This window comes from Anolis carolinensis, chromosome 1 (genome assembly GCF_035594765.1).
Source record: "Anolis carolinensis isolate JA03-04 chromosome 1, rAnoCar3.1.pri, whole genome shotgun sequence".
Taxonomy (NCBI): Eukaryota; Metazoa; Chordata; class Lepidosauria; order Squamata; family Dactyloidae; genus Anolis; species Anolis carolinensis.
Window position 1 is genome coordinate 272,793,461 of NC_085841.1, and position 18,808 is coordinate 272,812,268.

Genomic DNA, 18,808 nt, shown 5'->3' on the forward strand with positions numbered 1-18,808 from the left:
TGTGGGAGGCTTCTCTCATGTCCCCGCATGGAGCTGGAGCTGATAGAGCTCTCCCCAGGTGGGATTCGAACCTGGCAGCTTTCAGGTCAGCAACCCAACCTTCAAGTCACGAGGCTTTTATCCCCTAGGCCAGAGGTCCCCAAACTAAGGCCCGGGGGCCGGATGTGGCCCTCCGAGGTCATTTACCTGTCCCACGCCCTCAGTTTTATAATATAATATATTCTATATACATATAATATTGATAATAATATTATAATGTAATACAATATAACACTAATAATAATACCATATAATAATATTAATTATATATTCTATATTACATATAATGTTACTAATAATATTACAGTATAGTGGTATAGTTCAATATAGTAATATATAATGCTAATATTGTGCTATACTAATAATATAATATATTGTATGTACATATAATTTGTAAGCCACTCTGAGTCCCCTTTGGGGTGAGAAGGGTGTGATACAAATGTAGTAAATAAATGCAGTAAATAATAAATAAATAAATAAATAAATTTTAGACTTGGGCTCACCCAAAGTCTGAAATGACTTGAAGGCACATAACAACAACAACAACAACCCTAATTAACTTGACTATCTCATTGGCCAGAAGCAGGACCACACTTCCCATTGAAATCCTGATAAATGTATGTTGGTTAAAATTGTTTTTATTTTTAAATATTGTATTGTTCTTTCATTGTTGTTGTTGTTGTTGTTGTTTTTGCACTACAAATAAGACATATGCAGTGTGCATCGGAATTTGTTTGTATTTTTTTCAAATGATAATCTGGCCCCTCAACAGTCTGAAGGATTGTGGACTGGCCCTCGGCTTAAAAAGTTTGGGGACCCCTGCCCTAGGCCATCGGAGGCTCTTATTGAGCTGTGGTAATTGGTGTCAAATCACCCCAAGGCCAGTGTATGGGCTGCTGCAGTGGCAGCCTTTGGCCACTATTAGGGCAACGACGCTGTTGCTGCTGCCGCCGCCGCCGCGCTGGATCTCTGTTTTGTGTATCAAGATACAGATCTGTGTGTATGTATATATACAAAGGCGCGCGCCGCCCCTGATTGGCTGAGGCGCGCGCTGCGAAAGAGGATAACAGCGAAGGCGCGAGCTGAGGAGAGGCAGCAGCAGCAGCAGGAGCAGCGGCGAGGGCGCCTCTCTCTGTGTCTCTCTCGCCCATTTTGTGGCTCGCTCCTTCTTCTTCCTCCCTCCATGCGGCGACTTCTTGACCCTCCCGGGGGAAGGTTCCATGGTGTGGCTCTTGTCGTCGTCGTCGGCGCTGGGATAGTAGCCCTCCCTGCCCATGTTCTTGCCTCCTCGGCTTCTCCTCAGGCCGGATAGAGGATGCTGCTGTGCTGGCCGGTGGCTTCCTCGGCCCGTCTGCTTCCCTCCCGCCGCGGCCCGGGGCAGCCCCTCTGCCGCAGCTGCTAGCGATGACTTCGAGGCACCAGGCGGACTGGATCCCGTACAGGTACGACCCCAAGCCCCGCGGCCAGGACGGGACAGGCGTAGGCCTCGCCCCTCTTTCCACAAGTTTGCCTTTTCCTGCCCGCCTTTCCCCCTCGCGCCCCTTATTTACGCAACCATCTGCTTCAAGCTACAGCTTTGGGAGGTGAGGAGGAAAGCGGGGAACCAAGACTCTTGGAACTCGTCCTGCGAACAGGAAGAAGGCTCAGGCGGGAACCTTCCCGCTCTTGCCGGTTGAAAGGTGCCATAGCGATAACAACAATCCTCGTGCGGTTTTGGGAGGCGAGGAGGGGAAGGATTGATGGTGAGCCACTCAAAGCGGTTCACCATCAAAGCGAAGCAGGAGAGAACTAGAATAATAATAATAATAATAATAATAATAATAATAATAGAGGACCTTTCATTGGACTAGATTACTTTTGGGGTTCCCTTCCAACTCAAAGCCAAACAGAAGAGAATAATATTATTATTAATAATAACAATGATGATAATAATAGACCTTTCATTGGATTAGATGAGGTTTGGGGTTCCCTCCCAACTCAAAGCCAAACAGGAGAGAATTAGAATGATGATGATGATGATGATGATGATAATAGACTAGCTTACTTTTGGGGTTCCCTTCCAACTCAAAGCCAAACAGGAGAGAATAATAATAATAATAATAATAATAATAATAATAATAATGGACCTTTTATTGGACTAGATGAGCTTTGGGGTTCCTTTCTAACTCAAAGCCAAACAGGAGAGAATAGTAATAGTAATAATAATAATAATAATAAACCTTTCATTGGACTAGATAACTTTTGGGGTTCCCTTCCAACTCAAAGCCAAACAGGGAGAATAATAATAATAATAGAGGACCTTTCATTTAACTAGATGAGCTTTGGGGTTTCTTTCTAACTCAAAGCCAAACAGGGAGGAGAATAACAACAACAACAATCTCTTCCAAATTATACAACTTAAAGGGTCTTAACAACATCAGTCTCTTGGAAGAATCTTTTTCCCTTCATCACCTCCCAAAATCATATGGTAATTATATGATTATTGTTGCTATTGCCATGGCACCTTTTAAATAACAACATTGCAAAGAGGAAAGGGTTTGCCCATGCAACCCCTGCCAAACTATATGGAGGGTCTTAACAATATCTGCCTCCTTGAGGAATCCTTTCTGCCCCCCCCCCCCAACTTTCCTTCCAAAGCCGTAGTATTATTGTTATTATTGCTATGCCATCTTTTAAAAGATGAAAGGTTCGTACATGCAACTTCTTCCAAACTGTAGGACAAGAGTTCTTTCTCCCATCCTGAACATTCCACAAACCCCACTTGCATAGTTTTCCAACAGACCTCACAACTTCTGAGGATGTCTGCTATAGATATGGACAAAATATCAGGAGAATGCTTCTGGAACATGGCCATACAGCACTGAAAACGTACAGCAATCCAGCTAGTAGGCTGTTAGGAATTGTGGGAGTTGAAGTTCAAAACACCTGGAGGGATGAAGTTTGCCCATGCCTGGATTACAACAGTCCTCATGCAGTTTTGAGAGGTGAGGAGAGGAAAGATTACTCCAAGAGACTGATGTGGCAAAGGCCCTTTAAGTTGTACAGTTTGGAAGGGGTTGCATGCATGCACAAACCCTTCCTTTTTACAGCATTCCTTAAAATGTGTAAGCAACAATAATAATAATCATGCAGCCAATCATAGCAATAATTCTTCATACAACAATAACAACAATAACAATAGTCATACAGCTTTGGGGGTGAGGCGGGGAAAGAGAAAAGACTCCTCCAAGAGACAGATGTGGTTAAGTCCCTTTAATAAAATAATAATAATAATAATAATAATAATACAGTAGAGTCTCACTTATCCAACATAAATGTTGGATAAGCGAATATGTTGGATAATAAGGAGGGATTAAGGAAAAGCTTATTAAATGTCAAATTAGGTTATGATTTTACAAATGAAGCACCAAAACATCATGTTAGACAACAAATTTGACAGAAAAAGTAGTTCAATACGCAGTAATGCTATGTAGTAATTACTGTATTTACTAATTTAGCACCAAAATATCACGATGTATTGAAAACATTGACTACAAAAATGCGTTGGATAATCCAGAACGTTGGATAAGCGAGTGTTGGATAAGTGAGACTCTACTGTAATAGCAACAAATTGTGTCATATATTGTGTCAAATTGTGTTATATCCCGCTTTTCTCCCAATGGGACCCAAAGTGACTCACAAAACAATACAATACAAATTAAAGCACATTCAACATAAAACGCACGACAAAAATCACGCAAAGCCTAACGTCCAGAAACAAGATATAAATAAATATTAAGCATTAAAAATATTTAAAACCAATTGCAATTATTGTGGAGACTCATCACTTAAATAGTATATTTCGCCAAGCTCAGTGCAAATCAACCTTGCTGTCATTAGCAATAGAATTCATTCATCAAAAGCTTGTCCTACAGTTTGGAAGAAGTTGCATGTACGAACCTTTCATCTTTTAAAAGATGGCATAGCAATAATAACAATAATACTACGGCTTTGGAAGGAAAGTTGGAGGGGGGACAGAAAGGATTCCTCAAGGAGGCAGATATTGTTAAGACCCTCCATATAGTTTGGCAGGGGTTGCATGGGCAAACCCTTTCCTCTTTGCAATGTTGTTATTTAAAAGGTGCCATGGCAATAGCAACAATAATCATATAATTACCATACGATTTTGGGAGGTGATGAAGGGAAAAAGATTCTTCCAAGAGACTGATGTTGTTAAGACCCTTTAAGTTGTATAATTTGGAAGAGATTGCATGCACAAATCTTTCCATCTTTACAGCGCTGTTCTTTAAAATGTGTAATAGCAAGAATAACAATAATTATACCGCCAACAATAGCAATAATTATGCAGCCAACAATAACAATAATCATCCAGATTTTGGAGCGAGGGGTGGGGTGGGGAGAAAAGATTCCTCAAAGAGACAGATGTTGTTAAGATATTTTAAGTCGTACTGTTTGGAAGAGGTTGCATGCGCAAACCTTTCCTCTTTATAATAGCAATAATAACAATAATCATATAACCAGCCTGTCTAAAACTACGAGTAGTTAAAAGACTGTTGTACATCGGATCTTGGCTTTTGAAGAGTGTCAAGAGAAACTCTTTGTCTTCAAGACAGTGAAGTCAGTTGTATAGTCAGTTATACTGCCAGTGTATGGCTGTTATGGTAAATGGTTTGAAATGCCTCATATCTACGATAATAACCTGGTCTTATGGTGGCCACCCTCTCATGCCATCCCTTTATTGACCCACATTCTCTTTAGTCATGAACAGGAGTGAATGAATACGTGTTAGGATAGTCATATTTTAGTCCCTTCCATTATCCTTTAACATTGCCAACTGTAGAATATTTTGTGTGTGTGCATGTAGGCCATTTTATGATCTCTGGAGGATCTTGTGGTTGATGGCAAAATCTCTGATAACTGCTTTCTATTTATTTGGAATAGATCCTCCTGTTTGAAAGTGTTACTTTCTTGGTACATGAGAATTCTTTACTGTCATAGAAAGTGAGCCCTTTAAGGGACAATTTTGGTGCTAAAATGAAATCTCTCAGTTTTTTCATTTCTGCTGAATTATAGGTTCTGGAGCCTTTACATGAGTACATTTCCAACCCAGAATGGTGCCTTGCTTGATGATTTATGTCTTTTCCAACGTAGAACACGTGCCAAATCTTGCCCTGCAGCCCAGTTCCTTCTTAGGGAGACTTTGCCCAAAACTTATTTCTACATTTAGGTGACTTCCGTGTAAGGAGTTCCAGGATACCACTGTGCTATTTCTCAGTGGATATGAGTGCACAGATGGTTTGGTACAGGTGCATTCATTGCAAGGAACTAATGCACACTGCTGAGGCTTCATGCAATTTCCTCTAGAGAAGCAATCTCTGGGTAGAGTTTGCCTTGTGTTAAATATAGTCATTTCAGAGTGGAACCAAGCACAAGATATAGGACATGATTTGACACCTGGTTTTCACTGGAGATAACAGAGATCAAACAAAACACCTTGTTGTGTGATTTTTTTTTTGTCTAGCATTTACTGGATGAGGGAAGTTGGAGGCTGTGAGCCTGTGAAGGAAGAAAGAAATTAGATAAGCCGCTGGCGTATTGCATATTCCGCTTATTATTATTTTTAAGTCTGATTTTGCAAGCCTCATTTTGATGAATAAGTTGCTTTGGGGTGACATGCAGATAGGAAGAGCACAGTAGTTTCTTGCAATCAGGGAGCCCAGAGACTTTCTGCTCCTCTCTCCCTTGCTCTGCTCTGTGTCCCTATCACCCCATTCACAGCATGGGCCATGTAGAAGCTTGGCAGTTCGTGTAACCCTTCTTCCAGATCTTCTTGCTACCGCTCTTGCTGCCATGGAGAAGAGCAGGGATCGCCATGGCAGCGCCAGCTGCTGTTGTCTGTCATTGGCTCCTTGGTTGCCATAAGATACCAAAGCCTCTGCTACTTCTCTTTCTGGAGAAATGTGTGTGTCAAATGTGTGGGGAGCAATGCTTGTCAATCTAGGCTCGATCCCCCTTTACATCTTGTTTTATAAGGAAGTAGGGAGAAAAAGGAGGAACTGTTTGCAGGATAGCTCTAGGAAAGGAGGAAAAAGGTAGCAAAGGATCAGTAAATCCTTGCTCTTTCCAGGAATCCAGTGGTGGTTCATACTGTTAAAAGTTTAGGAGTACAGTTTTGATAAGCACATCATCATGCTGATAACTTTGCAACTATCTGGCATGCAGTTTGGCAGCCTTGCAATTTTTAATTTAGCATGCCATGTACCAGAACCATATCTGTGCTATATGACCATGCTTGTGTAGTTTTCTGAAAACTTGTTGCCGAATTGGTAGTTGACGGTTCACAGACTGGCACTGATTCATGAGTCAATGCTTTGAGCAGAGTTGCTCACCTTTATGTTGGATGTTTATATTTTTTGTTGACTATAGCCTTATTAGAGCTGTATATTTGATTTTCTCTTATATAAATTTTTTCGTGTGCATGGAAAAAATAGAATGAATGTTATGTTTGTACTGAGATTCTCCCACTACCAAATTCACCAGCAATTCGTTATAGAGTTTCCAATTGTATATCCATTTTGGGTCTCACTTAAGAGAAGAAAGGTTCTGGATTATCCAAGCCATTTTTGTAGTCAATGTTTTCAATATATCGTGATATTTTGGTGCTACATTCGTAAATACAGTAATTACATCATAACATTACTGCGTATTGAACTACTTTTTCTGTCAAATTTGTTGCATAACATAATGTTTTGGTGCTTAATTTGTAAAATCATAACCTAATTTGATGTTTAATAGGTTTTTCCTTAATCCCTCCTTATTATCCAAGATATTCGTTTATCCAAGCTTCTGCCGGCCCGTTTAGCTCGGATAAGTGAGACTCTACTGTATTAATATATGTAACAACAACAACAACAATTTGAAGAATAGAAGTGCCTTTCTGAACAATATCTAGGAAGCTAAGCCAGTTCAAGACCTGGTTTGTCTTGGATTAGAGTATATTGAAAGATACCAGGAGTCTCCAATTATATTTGCTTGACACCCTGAAAAGCTACTTTTAGATATGCTTATTTTTTTCTTAATTTGTTAAAATCACAGTATTTTGATATTTGATATTTTCTTCTGCAAAAAAAGGAGGCTGTCCTATAAGTATGGAACTAAATGCTCATTTTAATATTTACAAGGCATCATATACTCTGATAGATGTTGAATTGTGCCTGTGGATGCAGTATAGAATTATAAGGTAAAGATAAATTTTTTCCCGACAGTCGTGTCCAACTCTGGGGGTTAGTGCTCATCTCCATTTCTAAGCCGAAGAGCCGGCATTGTCCGTAGACACCTCCAAGGTCATGTGGCTGGCATGACTGCATGGAGCGCCGTTACCTTCCCGCCGGAGTGGTACCTATTGATCTACTCACATTTGCATGTTTTCGAACTGCTAGGTTGGCAGAAGCTGGAGCTAACAATGGGCGCTCACTCTGTTTCCTGGATTCGAACCTGCGACCTTTCTGTCTGCAAGTTCAGCAACTCAGTGCTTTAACACACTGTGCCACCGGGGACTGAAATAAGTTCATCTAGTCCAATCTCTGCCATCCAGAACTTTCCTGGAAGATGTTTGGAAGATATCAGTTGGTTCAATAGCATTCACAACAATGTTGCAGGACCTTCAGTTTAATTTTAGACTGATGCTAAGTCACTGATTCATATCTGGAACATCACACTGCCAGGATGCAGGAATACGGACTTCCAGGAGTTACTTTCTGTGTTTACTGAGAGCCAGTAATCAGACTTTGCTATATGTACCCAGGGCAGGCCCAAGGTAATTTTCCAGTGTAAGCGAGCAGAATTTTTGCGCTCCCCCCCCCCCCCCCCCGCCCAACCAATCACTGAAAAATAAAAGCGTTGAATAAGTGAAAATGTTGGATAATAAGGAGGGATTAAGGAAAAAGCCTATTAAACATCAAATTACATTATGATTTTACAAATTAAGCACCAAAACATCCTTTCTCCCACCCTGGACATAATAATAATAATAAACAGCAGACAAAAAATCAGTACAAGAAAACCGCATTACAAACTAGAGGTGACAGCTGGCACAACAAAACATTGCATGGAAAGTTCCTTGAGAAAATTGAAGGAAAAGCTGATAAGGAGAAGACCTGGCTCTGGCTCACAAATGGGACCCTGAAGAAGAAGACAGAAGGCCTGATCCTTGCAGCCCAGGAGCAAGCCATCAGAACAAATGCAATTAAGGCCAAGATCGAAAAATCAGCTGATGACCCAAAATACAGACTCTGCAAGGAAACCGACGAAAGCATTGATCATATCCTCAGCTGCTGTAAGAAAATCGCACAGACTACAAACAGAGGCACAACTATGTGGCCCAAATGATTCATTGGAACTTATGCCTCAAGTACCACCTCCCAGCAGTAAAGAACTGGTGGGATCACAAACCTGCAAAAGTATTGGAAAATGAGCACACAAAGATACTGTGGGACTTCCAAATCCAGACTGACAAAGTTCTGGAACACAACACACCAGACATCACAGTTGTGGAAAAGAAAAAGGTTTGGATCATTGATGTCGCCATCCCAGGTGGCAGTCGCATTGACGAAAAACAACAGGAAAAACTCAGCTGCTATGAGGACCTCAAGATTGAACTTCAAAGACTCTGGCATAAGCATATATTGAGGTCCAGATATGTAACCTCACTTACCTCAATTCCAACAGACTTCATAACCTCTGAGGATGCCTGCCATAGATGTGGGCAAAACATCAGGAGAGAATGCTTCTGGAACTTAGCCATACAGCCCAGAAAACTCACCTCAACCCAAGGAAAAGATTATTGGTGTACTTCCCATCCCAAACTTCCATAACTTCTTCCTAATCATTTCCACCATCTCCACCATCCTCGTCTCAATAACATTAAAAATGTCTGCGATGTTTGATTTCCAAGAAAGCCTCGGGGAGGCGTACACTTGGTCTCCTCTTTCACAGATGCCAGAGAGAGCACTGTGCGGGGGAAAAAAGAGGCCAGGCTCCATTGCTGGATGTCCTGGATGGATTCCCTGCAAGACATTTCCACCCTCCGCTCTGGCCTGAATCCCCACAGCCTTGAGAGACAGCAGAATCTTACCTGAGCAGCCTCCTGTTTTGGATGCCTGTCTGCCTTCCTTCCCTCCTTCCTTCACGGAATGCTTCCTTCCTTCAGGATCACAGCTCCATCCTTTGTGCCTCCTCCTCCTTCTCCACGGACCCTGCGGCTCTGCGTCGAGCAGAAAAGGATCCCAAAGGCAGGCAGGCAGGCTCTCCCATGGGTGGCCCAAACACACAGGTAGCGAGTTGTTTCTCTATAGCCGACTTCTCCTGCTTTTCACCCAGGCAAAAAAAAATTGCACTGGCTCCCAGAGGAGGGAAAGGAGGAGACGGGCGAGGACTCTGGACTGCCCGACGCGGGCTCCGGAAGGCCCGCCCAGTCCATCGAAAGGCCTGAAGCGGGCTTCTGGAGCCTGCGCTAGGCCTTCCGGAGCCCGTGCTAGGCCTTCGGGGCCTGTGTTGGGCACTTGTCTGGACAAACACTGGCGCAAAACGGGGGTGCTGTCGAGGCCTCAACAGCACCCCCCATTGACATGTGCCCAATGCCGAGGCGTAATCGGCTTCCCATGTTGGACCGGGCCTGTATGTACCCCCTCTATTGGAGGCTTGATAGTCATAGAAATTCAACTGAATTTTTTTTGTTGCCCACCTCTATCTATGGAATGTATTAATAGTTGTGATTTAAAGCCTTTCTTTTCATAAAGCTTTTTTAAAAAGCCAGTGGGTGAGGAAATCCTTGCTTCAACATTGTGACTGGACTTTGATTTAATACTTTCCTGCCTGCTATTATGGCAATACTGCTAAATTATTGTGTATATTTGCATGGAGGAGTATTTTTTAGTGATTCCCCATCAAATTTGTTTTAATAATATTTTTTGATGTAAGAATTCATTAGAGAAAGAGAGAGAGAAAAAAAGCAGACACATCTGACTAAGCAAGTATAGCTTAAAAGAAAATGTTGCCAATTGTCTTGAAGGTACATAGGTTGCAGGGTGGGTTGGTTTATTTTTTGCAATTGCTGTTTTTTTCTGTTTAGTCTCAGTGCTGTAGAAAACACTTTGGACAAGCTTCATTTTTTAAAAGTGCATTTAAAATATTTATGCCTGATGTTAAAGGGTTTTGAGAGCCAGTCATAATCTTTAAAACATTTTTTTCACAAAGATCATTTGAATAACACATGTCTGTATGGACATCATCTTCAAGAATGTCTTTTTTCTCTATCACAGCACAATTTTATGTGTAACTTTATAGCCATTTCAATGCTTATCTCCCACAGGGAGGGGATGAACTCGAAATGCCTGGCAAACAAATTGGTTCTCAGCATGCAGTAAAAAAAGGACCAGATGATGAAAGCAAAGGTTGTAACATGCTGTTTCTTTTAAAAGAAGATGCTTATTGATTCTGCATCTAATTCACAAGGCCCTGGACATGGTCAGAAGGCACATGATGGAACAATCTTGCTGTAACGAAGAAGGTGTGGGATTGGTTGTTGCTTGGATAAAGAGACTAACAGGAAATCCTGTGTATGTCACTCTGAGTTCCCTGGGGGAAAGCTGGGCCATAAATAAATATTTATTTCAGCTTGTAGTTTAAAAATTATTAATAAATGTCTAGAAATACAGTAGTGCCTCTTTTCTGGAAAACATTATCTTGTGTGTACAAATCAGGTATGGAGAAAAAAGCTCCAGTCTCTTTCTCACTAACTAAATGTTTGTTGAAAGATGGCTATTGTGGGGAAGGAACAGCTATGCCATCACTGACAGCTAGGATTTTTCAGGAGGCTTTATAGGATGCACAAAAAAGCAATGCTTCATCTACATTTGTCCTGAAATGCAGTCTTCCCTGAGCTGTGTGCTTCAAAGCAAGGATGGTGGTTCTTATTACGTGCCTCTCTTTGATCTCTCTGCCATTGTCTATCTCATTTAAAATATATTTTCCTTACAGCATATAATACAATGAATAAAATACAGCATACAATGAATAAAAATTTGAAAGCAATGTCTGTGAGTGTTTAAGAAATTATGCTAATTATGATCTGAATCCAATTTTTCTTGACATACAGATTCATTTTTAATTCTTGTTCATTAAAAGCTGGATTCTGTGGGATGCAATGCATATTAGATTTTAAATTGTTGTTTTAAAATGAAATATCTCAAAATATGCAATTAGATTTGCATAGACAAGGAACAGGAACAAGTTGGAGTTGTATATCTCTCCAACAACCTTATCGCACCCTGTGACCTATAAGAAGCATTTTTGGAAATTTGAGGGGAATTTCCAGAATATATGAATATGTTTTTCAAGTAAAAATAATACCAGTCATGAGTTTGCCAGACTTGAGCAGACCTGCTGATGAAAAAGTCTATTGGAATTATTTTATTCTGCCAAAGTCAAATAACACCAATAATGTCAGTGCACTGAAAATGCAGAATAGGGTCCCCGAAGAGCCAGATAGTGCTGTATCTTGGTATGCTTCATTTCTAAAAGAAGAAAATGGGCAGCGCAGAGTGAGCAGTCTGAATTAATTCTTTCTGACTTTTAGCAATGATGTGGATGGGCAGCTAACCCGTTTGGCTGATGTCTTTGGGCCAATATATATGGACTGTGTGGAATTGAACTCTTGGTCTGAGAGCACAGAATGACCTCCAGTGAGTGCTCTGTAGCTGAGCACTCATTTTAAAAAGTGGTTCACACAGCAGGGATGAGTTCATTGAATAGTACCTCAGAGTGTCTGTTGCTTGCTGTTTTATGGTGTGATATCTATTGACACACAATAGATAACGTTCATGGTACAGCTTTTTATTTTCTGACTTTTGTACATTAGCTTTGAATAACTGTAGTTGTATTACTGACAATGCAGAATTCTTGCTACAAGAACAGTGAAGAGATAATTTCCTCTATACTGTTACAATTGCAGTGGATGAGATTTATTTATACATCTGTGGAAAATTGTTAGCAGAGTACACAGTTGAAAATTAGACACACGTATAAGGCCAGTGCGGGAGAGCTCATAGCAGAAATATAAAATTGTATCCTGCCAATTAGTCTGCTGAGTATGGGGGAAATAATATCATTGCCTCCCCGAATTCTGTATAATCTCAGACTGGATCTGCACTGCACTATAATCCAGTTTCAGAATGTCGATTAACTGTATTGATCTGGATTATAGGGCAGTGTAGATGGATATTATCCAGATCAATGCAGATAATCCACATTCTGAAAGTGGATTATAGGGCAGTATAGATCCAGTCTCATTAGCAATATTTGGCAACATTAGCTACGTTCAGCAACAAACTACCAAACAAGGGAAACTGCAAAGGACCTCATTCAACCAATTTGCCATACTTCTGGTTCTTCTTAGACTGCATTCCTTCCTTTTTCCTGAAACTGGAAGTTACCAAAAATAGCTTTTCGTTTTTAGAAATTGCTTAGCAAGGATGTTTGTGTAAACAAAAAGTGTTATGTTTTATAGGAAAATCACACCCAGTGAAGTTTTCTGGAGATACAATTCCCAATTTGAGTCAGGATTTTTATCTGCTGGCAGGCCCCCATTTGCAGATTTGTGGGCAGTAATAATAATAATAATAATAATAATAATAATAATAATAATAATAATACTTTATTTATACCCCACCACCATCTCCCCAACGGGGACTCGGGGCGGCTTACATGGGGCCATGCCCAAAACAATACAATGTAAACAGCATATAAAAGAACAGCACATCACAATACAATAAGCAATGCAATAAATAGTATCCATTACAAAATAAAACAAGGAGACAATGAAAACAAGGGCAGACCACATGAACATTAAGTTAAAACTCGGGGTGAGAAAGACATAAAAATAACAACCACAGCGAACAGGGTCATAAGGGAGTGGTACATAAGGGAGCAGTACAATTCCCACCCCCAATTTAAGGCTTTAAAGGTCAGTACCAGCACTTCAAATTGAATCCCCAAACAAAAAAGTGAAGCTGTTATTTTTTTGGCATTATATATTCTGAATGGTTATCTGCCATAAACAGCTTAATACCTGCTTTCCCACATGTTAGCTATGCTTATTTAAGTAAATATTAAAAAGTAAATAAATGTATCCTAATATCGTCCCCTAAAACAGTTCAATCTTGTTATTATACTAACTACAAGATTTTATTTAGACAAGCCTTCCTTTTTTCTGTCTGGATGTGTTTTTAAAGCTGTGTTTGGTTGTCATCAAAAGAATAGTTGTTTTCTTAAAATATAACTATATCTAATCTGGACTACTGTAACACGCTCTACTGTAACACGTGAAGCTGCCTCTGAAGAGTGCTAGGAAACTTCAGCTGGTCCAAAGAGCTGCAGCCAGGTTGCTCACTGGGGCTGGCTACAGGGAGTGGTCAACCCCCCCCCCCCCCCCCCCCGTTGAAGCAGCTCCATTGGCCACCAGTCTGTTTCCGGGCACAATTCAAAGTGCTGGTTATGACCTTTATAGTCCTGGACGGTCCAGGTCCAGGTCCAGGCTATTTGGCTGATTGCATCTCCTTGTTGAAACCTGCCTGGAGATCTTCAGGGGAGGCTCTTCTCTCAGTCCCACCTCTATCTCAAGCATGATTGGTGGGAACGAGAAAGTGGACCTTCTCGGTGGCTGCCCCTCAACTCTGGAACTCCCTGCCCAGGGAAGCCAGAATGGCCCCCTCCCTGCTATCCTTCCGGCAGCAGGCTAAAACCTTTTTATGTAGACAGGCTTTAAAGATAAAGGTTCTTAAGATCAATTCAGGGGGTTCAAATTAATTTTGAATTTGTTTTAATTATTTTAACTGGGAGTTTTTTTTAAATACTGTTTATATTTACTCCTGTTTTACTGTTTGCATATTTGTATATTTTAAATGGTTAAGCTGATTCTTTTATGTTAAACTGCTTTGAGCCCCTTTCAGGGAGATAAAGTGGGATATAACTAATAATAATAATAATAATAATAATCATCATCATCATCATCATCATTATCATCTGCATTTGATTGTCTCAGTCTTGCACTGAGCAAGCATTTGGGGGCCCTTCCACACAGCTATATAATCCAGAATATCAAGGCAGAAGAAATCTCATAATATCTGCTTTCAACTGGAATATATGACAGTGTGGACTCAGATAACCCAGTTCAAAGCAGATATTGTGGGATTTTCTGGCTTGATATTCTGGGTTATATGGCTGTGTAGAAGGGCCCTGGGATTCTTGGAAGAATACTCATAGTTACCTTTTTTTGTGCTACAAAGCTACGGATGATGAACAGTCTCAACAGATTCTGTTCACTGAGGTGAAAGGATTTGCTCAGTCTTCCAGAAAATATAAATAAACCAATGGTACTTGTCGTTATAAAGGCACACAAATCCTTCATGGCCATAATTGTGGGGCTGAAATTAACCATATGTATAGGAGAGCAGAGAATAAATAAAATGGATATTTTGTTTTCACAATTGTCTGTTAAACTGACCCTTTTAGCAGACGTTTGATTTTAATTTGTAATTATATTCAGCAACAGTATCTTACTTTCATTCCTTTGGAAATACTTAAAAATTCTGGAAAGATGCTTTTGTTACAAAATTATGAGTGTTGAATGGATGATTTACATCTGCTGCTGCAAATTTTCAGGTTGTTTCTGACTTACGACTACCCTAGGCAAAACTGTCAGAGAGAATTTTTTGCCTTACCCTGGTTCCGAGAGTGTGTGATTTGCCCCAGATCTACCTTTACTTCCTTGTTAAATATGGCTGTAAATTGCACCAGTTGAGCCATATTTCACTTTATTTATTGAGTTGTTGACTGAAATTGTTAGCATTGCTCACTTTCTTCTTAGGTGTTCATTAAACATTAATTATACTTCTTTACAAATATTCTTGGAAGTTATTTCTTTTTTGCTTTACTTTAGCGATGAGGTTACAAACCTCCAAATATATTATGAAAACCTGCTCTTTTAACCCACTTCCTCCTGGGCTTTAGGTAAATGTAACAGGGCCTAAGAAAGATTGCAGAAGGGAGATATTGTGTGTCTGTGTCACATGTGTATATCTGCATGCCTGAGGAAGGGATGGGTGAGGGAGGATGGGAGGAAAAGTGCGAGAGGAAGAGTGGGGATATGTATGTGTATGCATTTCTTAAGTATGCAGGTGGCCATCTGTATCCATTGATTGTGCATCCACTGATTCCACCATCCATAGCTTGAAAATATTCCCCACCCCTCCAATTCAAAAAGCAAACTTTGATTTTGCCATTTTATGTAAGGGACATTGTAGATAATGGTACTTATACTGTATCCACAGGGATCCTTCCAGCAGACTGCAAGGGCCCATTGTTTATGTGGATGGATGTTTGTGGATGCAAGAAAGAGAAAGAGTAGGCATTTGCTTTGGTTCTGCCAAGTTTTGTTCAGGGTGTTGCCCTACTTCCACTTCCCTTGCAGCTAACACCCTTTGTATTGAACTCAGGCTTCAATACAAGATAATAGGCTACTTACTCTGGTGTTTTCTTTATAAGGACAGATCAGATCAAAATGAGAGTAGTATGATGGGCCTTTTTTGTATGCTGCAAATACAGATTATTATATCATTGCAACATTTCTAGTTCTGTAGTATGGAAATTGTGAACTTCTGTGACTAGTCAGGAATCCGGTCATGTGATGCTCTCTCCAGTGAACTATCCTGCAGTACCTGCAATTATATATAGTAAGTAAGGAAGTTCAGTGAATAAACAGGAATTACAGATGGCTTATTGCCTTGTGGGCACTGTTTTGTAGATTCAGCGACAAATCTAAAATGGCTTGCCTGCCTTTAAAAATGTTACTGCTGAATTTAGATTTAGTGTAAATATATTTATTCTGCTTTCTATTTAATTGTGGCAGAAACTGGCAAAAATACATAAAAACTCTGGTGGAAGATGTTCACCCCTCAGTAGCTGAATGTGCTTTGCTGCTTTAGAATAACAGAATGATAGGGTTGGAAAAGAACACACAGGCCATCTAGTCCAACCCCCTTCTTCAATGCAGAAAAAGCACAATCAAAGTACCCCTGACAGATGGCTATTCAGCCTCTACTGAAAAGCTTCCAAGGAAGGAACTTCCACCAAACTCTGAGGCAGAGAGTTCCATTGCTGAATAGCGCTTACAGTCAAGAAGTTCTTCCTAATGTTCAGGTAGAATCTCCTGTAATTTGAACCCATTGCTCCTAGTCCTAGTTTCAAGGGGAGCAGAAAACAAGTCTGCTTCCTCTCCCATATGGCATCCTTTCACATATTTATACATGGCTATCATGTCTCTTCTCAACCTTCTCTTCTGCAAGCTAAACATACCCAGTTCTTTAAGACACTCCACATAGGGCATGGTCTCCAGACCTTTGATCATTTTAGTTGCCCTCCTCTGGACACCTTCCAGCTTTTGACCTTTGGCACTGTCTGAAAAACTGCTGATCCGCTTGATCACCCACCTTTCCAAAGTAAAAAGCAAAAAAATTGATTTCTTAACATAATATTGAAACTAAAATACATTACAGGTTCATCTGATCTACACCAAATGATTCTTGTTAACAGTGGAATAGAAGCAACAGTGGAATAGAAGAAACATTAACAACCTTAGGTATGCAGATGATACCACTCTGATGGATGAAAGTGAGGAAGAGCTGAGGAGCCTTATCACCAAGGTGAAAGAAGAAAGTGCAAAAGCCCGGCTGCAGTTAAACATCAAGAAAACCAAGATCATGGCAGCTAGACCGATTGACAACTGGCAAATAGAGGGAGAAAACATGGAGGCAGTGACAGACTTTATATTTCTAGGTGTGAAGATCACTGCAGATACAGACTGCAGCTAGGAAATCAGAAGACGTCTACTTCTTGGGAGGAGAGCAATGGCTAACCTCGATAAAATACTGAAAAGCAGAGACATCACACTGGCAACGAAGGTCCTCATAGTGAAAGCAATGGTATACCCCATAGTAACCTATGGATGCGAGAGCTGGACCATAAGGAAGGCTGAGCGAAGGAAGATAGACGCTTTTGAACTTTGGTGCTGGAGGAAAATCCTGAGAGTGCCTTGGACCGCAAGAAGATCCAACCAGTCCATCCTCCAGGAAATATTGCCCGACTGCTCACTGGAGGGAAGGATATTAGAGGCAAAGCTGAAGTATTTTGGCCACATCATGAGGAGACAGGAAAGCTTGGAGAAGATCATGATGCTGGGGAAAGTGGAAGGAAAAAGGAAGAGAGGCTGACCAAGGGCGAGATGGATGGACGGTATCCTTGAAGTGACTGGCTCGATCTTGAAGGAACTGTGGGCGGCAACGGCCGACAGGGAGCTCTGGCGTGGACTGGTCCATGAGGTCACAAAGAGTCGAAAACGACTGAACGAGTGAGACGACGACAACAATAAAAAATGTCAAACAGAAGACTGATACTGATGGCTTATATTTGTAGAGTTCTGCTGGTGCTGGTGGTAAAAGGATGGAGGTCACAACTTTCCCCTTTCTTCTGTAATCCTCTGTGCTCCTTAAAAACAGTTTGGAGAAGTTGTAATACCATTACTTTCCCCTATAGAAGTGGGAATCTTGTGCCTCTGCAGATACTGTTTTTGCGTTGAACCCCTTGGCAACCCCCTGGCATAACAAATGGTGAGGAATGTGGTTTGTTGCAATTGCAACAACATTTGGAGTGCTGTATAATTCTCTCTGCAAGATTCTGTTACCCTTTGCAGATGGAAGTATCATTTGTGGACGGACAAATCTGGATCCAAGCCAGCATCTGTGTCAAGCTTCATTTACTTCCTGGTCACAAGCCTAAATTCTACTGGAGTTGTTGTGTTCTGAGCAATTTTCTGTCTCCTTACTTTGGTGAAAATGAATCTTCACAAATTTCAGATTGCTCATCGAACCTTCAATAGGCAGAATAACCTCATTTGATATAAACAGTTTGATTATGCTGTGCAATAATTCCATGTATGTCACGGTAGGAACATTCACTTGCTTTATACACGGAGAAGTCTGGGATTGTGCAGCTCTGTGTAATCATTTGCAAAATGAAGCCAAACAATTAAGCTGCAGATTTCAGTTACAAATAGCAGGAAATCTTATTTTGGCTACACAAACAGTACAATTTGGGGAAATAAACATAACATTTAGGAACAGCATGCGACAGCGCCAAGAACAACATAATTATAACGGGTACTATTATAAATAATCTGTGAGGTTCTCTTCTCTTCCCTCTCTAGCAAAAATGATATTGAGAGTCTTCAGCAACACAAAGTTCTGAAGCATCCATCCTGTTCAAACCTTTTCTCTTAGGAGTACAAGCATGTTTAATAAAACTGTAAAGTTGATAGGCACTATTTATCAGAAGTTCTGTTTACATACTGAGAAGGAAGAGGTGATTCTTTGTTTCTGTCTTGTATAGTTGATATTGTGAGTACAATTGTGATTTGTTCCTCCATGACATCTTGTAAGATTTCGTGAGTAAATGTAGAAGTGCTAGGCTTTTATTGTGATGACACTTAGAATAAGATCATGCCCATTGAAATCAATAGGGTTAATTTCAAAAGAAACATGTGTAGTTTATCTTTCTGATGCATCTCATACATTTGTTCATCCTTGCTCTTTAAGAGTAATGTTCCTGTCTTTATAAAGTTTTCAGATACGAAACGTGTACAATGTCTGTATGTCTTTCT

At 40.5% G+C, this 18,808-nt stretch overlaps 1 protein-coding gene across 3 annotated transcripts in view; it reads left to right on the forward strand.

The window, feature by feature from the left end:
- The window catches only part of tub (TUB bipartite transcription factor), a 229,835-nt gene that overhangs the window by 126,534 nt on the left and 84,493 nt on the right, over positions 1-18,808 (forward strand). Inside the window, exon 1 of one of the 3 annotated variants that reach the window (XM_008117639.3) lies at positions 1,068-1,481. The exons of the other annotated variants lie outside the window; for them this stretch is intronic. Within the exon in view, the coding sequence (XP_008115846.1) occupies positions 1,444-1,481 (38 nt within the window). The 5' untranslated portion in view covers positions 1,068-1,443. Of the gene's footprint in view, positions 1-1,067; positions 1,482-18,808 lie in introns of those variants that run through there. 3 annotated transcript variants of the gene reach the window in all.